The sequence below is a fragment of the Gadus chalcogrammus genome, chromosome 7 (assembly GCF_026213295.1).
Source record: "Gadus chalcogrammus isolate NIFS_2021 chromosome 7, NIFS_Gcha_1.0, whole genome shotgun sequence".
In the NCBI taxonomy this organism is placed as follows: domain Eukaryota; kingdom Metazoa; phylum Chordata; class Actinopteri; order Gadiformes; family Gadidae; genus Gadus; species Gadus chalcogrammus.
In genome coordinates, this window is record NC_079418.1 from 3,106,573 (window position 1) to 3,113,956 (window position 7,384).

Genomic DNA, 7,384 nt, shown 5'->3' on the forward strand with positions numbered 1-7,384 from the left:
TGCAATTGATATTTTATCACTGAACTTGTGATACTTACCCAAAGAATGTCTTTTGTTTGGATTCGAAGGCCGAAGGAACTTTCATTCCGCATTGACAGCAGAAATCCATTTTGGACTCTGAAAATATTTTCACATTATAAAAGAGCAGAAACTAACCTAGGTGAACAGATAGCGTGTGTAATTTACACATTGATACATTTTAAATGTATCATCAATTAGACATTGTATAGTAACAACTTCTTTACATTACCTGCGGCAATAAGCATCTCCTCTGCCATATCTTCTCTTAAACGTGCAATGTTTTTGCATTGAGAATCAATGTTGAGTTCCTGTGGAATTGCTGGAAAGCTTTGGATTATTTGTCTTGCCATTTTAACAGAAAATAACAATATTTGTGAATATATTAACAGCCTTTAAAGACAGTCATGATTATTGAAATGGAAGAATCTGACACATGAAGGTTCATGGGGATAGAACAAAAGGTGGTGGTTTGAGATGGTTTACTTCACCTCCATGACAAAGACTCCACAGCTAGTTCCATCTCTCTGTGTTGTGTGGGAAATGGTGGCAGGTTTCCATGCCAAGGTCAACCAATCCTTTTGTCCGTTTAGATTAAACCTTGTCCTAAAGTATTTGCTGTTAAAAAACAGAAGTGTGACCATTGTGTGGGCCATAGTGACTGATAAAATGGGTGCCATAATTATCTGAAAATAATACTATGGGTACAGTCAACGGAGAGAGGAAGATGTAAATACAAATATTTTACCGGAAGCGTTTTGCTGCTTTCCTGGTCTCTTCCAGATCAATCTCAGGGTCAGCAGGATCAAGGATGAATATTTGGCTTGTTGGAGCATGAAGATACTGCCAAGGGATACACATAAAAAATCATTCACAATACATACATGATGAAAGAATGACCCGCCTATTACATTTAACTTTGGTTTGTCAACTTATTTTACTCACCACAAACTTCCAGTGGTTGTTGTTTACATTAACAAATCCAATCACACCATCGTACTGATCAAAGTCCACCTATGACATTATTTGATAACAAATTAGTTTCAAATTTTGAAATTCTTCAGAACAATGTTATCATTGTTCTGATTTCACATATTCATAGTCATTCTGTACTTACGGTCTTTAAACTTTGCCTTGAGATTTGTGAGGTTTCTCCGAACAAAAATACACCAATGACGAAGTGATGTAACACATACAGTCGGCGCACACCCCCCATCCTTGAAAGAGTGGCTTGAATGAAAAACTCCATTGCCTAGAAATGCATTTGAGAAATAAATTCCCTTTTATGGACAGTAGGAATATTTTTTTTGCATATTAATGTGTGTGAAAAAAGCATGTTCACCTACCTCACCATTAAGCAGATTGTGTGGCCTTAGTGAGATGAGGTCATTATGCCTCAGGCAAATTATTGAGTTACCATTGTTTGTCCTAACAGTTGCAATGACAACCTCAGTCCCCTTCCTTTTCCAAAGAGTCTGTGTCTAGGTCAGGTAATAGGACAATGTCAACAAACCACTTATTCATCAAATACAATCAAACTATTTTGCAAGCACTAATCACAAATTACTCCCATAAAATCAACGAAGCAAATTACTTCATGAGTGGAAATTACACACACAGTTTGGAGAAATACATCAAAATAAATATAAATTAAGATGATTTAAAAAGATACATATATTTTAAAAACATACCTCTGACTCTTGTGTTTTTGTGCTTGATGTGGCTTCATGACTGCCATCACCATCTTCACTGGCCTCTTCTGATGGGTCCTCAGCATTGCCAGAGAGTTCCTTGTCCGAGTTTTCACCAGGTCCTGGAACTGGACCTCCTGGAACTGGACCTATTCTGCAACCTCTTTTTTTTGTTTTTCTTGGTGTAGGCATTGAGGTAGGGGCAGCATAATATTTTGACCTGGATTTAGAGCTGGTACTTGCTTCCATGTGATTTTTTTTGGCCCATGCCTCTTCTGAAAGGCTGATGTCGTTTATTTTGAACGCTCCAGGACGCATTTGTTTCTTTTTTAAAAGGATGTGGTTTTTCACAATCCCGAACCATGCCTCCACGTGGCAATTTGTGTCCCTCGTCTCCTTCTCCTTCGTCCCTGGATTGTTTGGGCGTGGAGCATGGCGTGACAGATCCCCCAACATCAGCCCACTCCAGAGTGGATATATGGACATGTATTTGTCGAGGAGTGTTTGGACTATGGCAGGGCAGTAGTAGAGATTGTCCTCCTCTTCATTTGGCTCTGAATCCACTGCTTCGGCAGCATCATCAGAGATGCGTCGGAAGACAGACGAAAACGGAGACGTGCCGACAATCGTCCTGGAATCGACAGCTTCAAGGTCTTCTTATGTCATGAAGGTCTTTGCATCGACCTGGTCCTCAGACAATACATCAAAGTTAACTGACTGTATCATCTCTTTCAGCTCCTCCACACTGTTTATTACAACAGGTAAATTCCTTTTTGCAAACAAAATGATGCACAGGGCCCTGAACACCTGGATGGCCTCATTCAGACTTTGTGTGTTCTGCAGCCTGGCAAACACAAAAGTCAAAAATTCTCTGTGACCTCTATCAGTCACGTGCTTAGCAATGATTCCACTAATGGCCTTGAGCACATGCGCCGAGCAAAGGTGGAGCACAGTATACTTCTGGATGGCCTTCATCTGCCGTTTGCCCTGGCTGATGGCGAAGCATCTCCTCAAATAGGTACAAATATTTTCCTTGTTAAGGATAGGAGAACAGCCTGCATCAGCGCCCAGCTGAAGTCTGTCTCCACTTGGCGAACTGTCAGGACAGTGAATTTACGAACAGTGTGGAGAAACTGCAAGAGCCAGTAGGTAATCGAGGGTACAGTGTGGTCATTCGTTAGCATCTCTGCCACAGGCAAGGGGGGTGCACCACGACCATGTCCAGGTAAAACAAGTGCATAGTATAAAACACGCTTCTTCTGGTCTGGGATCTTGGATACCACACTCCCTGTGGCGTCCAGGTACAGTTTTACTGGTTCCTTCCTCCTCATATGTGCAACCAAAATCCCTAACCCTGTCTCACTGTACATATGAGTGGCAAATGGGTCGGCTTGAAAGTTCTGGATGTATCCAGGGAAATTAACAAAGTCTGTGTCACATTCTCTCATAATGTTCTGAGTGAGAAGCACCTCCATCACAACATTATCATGTAAGGTCAGACTTTTCCTGACTTCGCAAGAAATTGCATTTAAGATGCCTCTATTAAAGGGACACTGTGTAAAAATTACTCCCATCTAGTGGTACAATTGCACAATTGTATATTGCATTCAAACTAATAGTGCTCGCGTGTCCAAAAACTACGGTGGGCAGTATGTGCCAACAAGCTGTGACATGACACCTACTACGGCATCGAGTCAATCGAGTGATGATGAGGTTCGTTATTTTTTAAAAAACTTCAAACGGCATTGAATCATTAGTGTAAGATAGTGAATTATTTCAGTCATCATTCACGATAGTCATTATTTTAACAATGTTACGAAACGTAACCCATTGTTCCGAAGGGCCGTTTGTCCGATAAGTCAAACAAGAGGCGCATTAGGCCGAGGGTTTAATATGCCGAATAGGCCTACATATAAAGAGTTGTGTAGCCTATCTCTTTCTCTCTCTGAGAGCAAAGTGACAAAAGAGAGAGAGGGAGGTATAATACTCTTTATATGTAGGCCTATTCGGCATATTGAACCGTCGGCCTAATGCGCCTCCTTTTTGAAAAGTCGGACAAACGGCCGTCGGAAGTGGTGCCATACCGTAATTCCGACGCCTCATTGTTCCGACGTCTCAATGTTCCGAAATATTTCCCATTAGATCGACATGCCACTATTCCGACGGTTCAATGTTCCGAAAATGAAACCCATTGGTCCGAAGGTCCGTTCGTCCGACTTTTCGAAAAGGAGGCGCATTAGGCCGACGGTTCAATATGCCGAATAGGAAAATAGTTGTATACCTCGCTCGCTCCCTCTCCCTCTCTCTCTCTCTCACTTTCAATCTCTCTCTGTCTCCAAAATACAACCTAGGCCTACATATCACGTTCACGATGAATTTTGGAGGGCAAAAAGACAACGCTTCACTTCATTTCGACACGGTGTTGCAGCACCATGGACGAGAGCGGAGGTCTAATTCTCAACACACACACACACACACACACACACACACACACACACACACACACACACACACACACACACACACACACACACACACAGAGAGAGTGTGAGAGGGAGCGAGCGAGGTATAAAACTCTTTTTCCTATTCGGCATATTGAACCGTCGGCCTAATGCGCCTCCTTTTTGAAAAGTCGGACTAACGGACCTTCGGACCAATGGGTTTCGTTTTCGGAACATTGAACCGTCGGAATAGTGGCATGTCGATCTAATGGGAAATATTTCGGAACATTGAGACGTCGGAACAATGAGGCGTCGGAATTACGGGCAGGCCCCGTATTCCCGGGTCCAATTAAAATCGGAACAAACAAACAATTAATACGTAACGCCGGTAGGCCCTACATGTATTCTGTTACTCCCAAACACTGTATAAGTGTTCCACTGTTGTGCCGCCTATGTAATGAATTACACAACCAAGCAATGACAAAAGCTTGTAATTTAGACAGTGACATCGACTTACCTGTCGAGAAGAAAGCAGGCAACATCGGCATCCCTTTCAAAATCTTTCTCCTTCATCAGCTCTTTCCACCTTGGAAAAGCAACTCCGATGTTTATCCTCGTTGCATTTTTAACGCTCTTTTTCGTTTTTTTGGTGACGATGATTCCTTCTCCTGTGTCGTGGCATAACTATGGTCTTTCAAAAAAATACGGTGCATGTTCAAATTTGCTGGTAAAACTCGTCTCGCTAAACTAAGCTCCGTTCCACCGTCACCCTGGCTCAGAGTGAAAACGCGTTTGCAATTCCTGTAGGACGTAGTGCTTTTTGTCCCTCTCGGCAGCTCATAGACCGGAAGAAAATGGAAGCCTCCATGAAGCTTACCCGTCCTATGTAACCATATTGATATTAATATTAATTATTCTTCGCTCAGGAGGATAAGTGAGATATTTTTACACCAATGAGGACTTATTTATGAATGAATATGTTGATTTGAGGTAATAAATTACTCAAAATATTACATAGTGTCCCTTTAAGACATCTAGTCATGTTCCCAGCCCTTATATCCTCGTGAGGGGTTTGGCTAAGGAGTTTGTAGTAGGTGTTACTGAGCCCACCTTTGATTTTTTTAGCAATTTTCCCTCTCCTAACGTTTGACGCCTGTCTTTTCCTGGTGTGTTGTTTCAGGTGACACACATTTCCATGGCGGCACACTGTCAAAAACACTTTATTTTCTTTTATTGAGGGTTTTTTAGCCATTGTGAAAGTATAAACTGCTTTGCAGGAAGGAAATGTGCACACCGCTTTTGCATGAAAGTATGGACAATTTCTTTTTCTGCTATTTGCCGGTCTGATGTGTTGGTATTTAAAAGCAGGTACACAGCAATGATTTTGTTGGTTGAATTTCTCATACAAAACATGTGTCCACGACTGTTTCAATTTGTGATACCCTTTCTGTTGTGAAATTTTTTTCCAGGATTTGTTATCCAAACAGATTCGAAATCTTCTCGGGACAGTGCCGACCTTTCGGATTTTCCTCTGTCTTTCAGAAGACGATGGAGAGGCAGCATTGTACTTGGGCTCCTCTTCCAGATTGTTGAAGTCAGTCATTGCCTTGGATGTTGTAACCACAGACTCAGAAGAATCTTCTGAACTATGATTACTGCCTTCAATCCTGTCTTCTAGGTGTACGTGCATTTCTGTATCTGAATGACCAGAAAAAATCTCGGCCACAAACTGGATTTCACTTTCTCTCCCAGGATGGTCAAATCGGGACGTTGGATTGGAGGATGGGGAGGCAGACGGAGAGGAAATATTGTGGTTGGAATCAGGCAGATCTATTGCCTCATCAAGATTGTCCAATTCCGATATTGCCCTGGATGTTTGAATCACTGCCTCAAACCCATGCGACCCATGGAACGCTACCTCTTTGTTTTCTGTCTTTGGATCTTTGGCAGTTGAATCTAGGCCTTTCATATTGGTATGATCACGGACTCTATCTCTGAGTCCCCTCCTATTGTTGTTCCATATCACCCACAACCAGTGTTTTGGGGATTTATTTTCCTTTCCAAAGAGTGATAGGCATAACTCTGACCAAACATCTGAACTGTAGGTGGCCCCGTGCAGGTTAACCAGGGAAAATTCACTCACCACGGACTCCAAGCCGCCTGCTACCTCCCATAAGTCTCTTTGGGATGCTATCTTTCTCTTTTTTTGTTTCGTCATTTTCTAAATTGAAAGAATACTGTATTATTAAAGATTATTCATTTGCATGATGCCTTTACCTAAAGCAAAACAATGATCAATTATTTCAAATTCAAATTTCCTAAGAACACTCATTTGACACCAGTGACGGACTGGACGGTCTGGGGCCGCGGCCTCTCGTTGGCCGTTTGGGCCGGGCCGGCCAATCACGGGGCGGCATGCTTGTCGTGTTCGCGCGTCCGCTTCGTCGCAACGCGGCCCCACATTATCTTGGCCCACTATCAAAGCTTCAAATTAGCCCTCGTCACTAAATCCCTATCCATGCTATATAATAGGAAACGAATCAGTATTTATACCAGATATGAGTGTCTATATACTACAGTCATGGTTGCCCTTAATATTTACATCGGTCTACATTATTTTGTAGCCTTATTCAATCAGATGTTTAAAAAGTGCATGGTTTGAAATTGAAATACAACAAATCTGCCTGTATTTTTAATTGTATTATTGGTTTACAAAAGTTATATGAAGCAATGACTTCTAGGAATTTCAAAACCGAATCAGACCGCGTCTGCGTGTAGAGGGTTGTTGAAAGTTGGAAGATACCACCAGTCTGCTGAGGTTAATATGAGTAGGAACTATGAATCGAGGAATTAAGCGACAGAAGGGAGGATCGGAGAAAAGAGAGCGAAATCCAGGAAATTACTGTTTGCTGACTGTGAAAAATGCGCGAAACTGACCGATTTGTTTTTTAAGCTGCGAAGTGCAGGGAGTAAGACAGGAGAACAGTGAGAAACAGTGAGGACAGTCAGTCTTCATGCATATTAAAGTTAGAGGGTTCATCACCAATGGGGCTACAAAAGTGTGTGTTATTTCCGTGCATGTCGTGTGGGCCCACACGGCACACGCTGTTGGGTGAAAATGCCAGGGCCGTTTTTAATCCCAGTCCGTCACTGTTTGAAAATCACCATAGGCTACAACAAACTTGGTTGAAAACTTACTTGCTATAATTGGGTTGATTGATTAGCAGTCAGGAG

General features: G+C 42.2%; 1 protein-coding gene across 1 annotated transcript; it reads right to left on the reverse strand.

The window, feature by feature from the left end:
* Window positions 1-500: 500 nt before the first annotated feature.
* Window positions 501-3,219, reverse strand: LOC130385461 (uncharacterized). Its single transcript, XM_056593967.1, has 6 exons — window positions 1,710-3,219; window positions 1,365-1,499; window positions 1,136-1,270; window positions 964-1,032; window positions 767-861; window positions 501-636 (listed from the first exon to the last, which is right to left on the reverse strand). The coding sequence occupies exons 1-6, from the start codon at window positions 2,193-2,195 to the stop codon at window positions 501-503; spliced, it is 1,056 nt and encodes a 351-aa protein (XP_056449942.1). The 5' UTR covers window positions 2,196-3,219.
* Window positions 3,220-7,384: the final 4,165 nt, after the last annotated feature.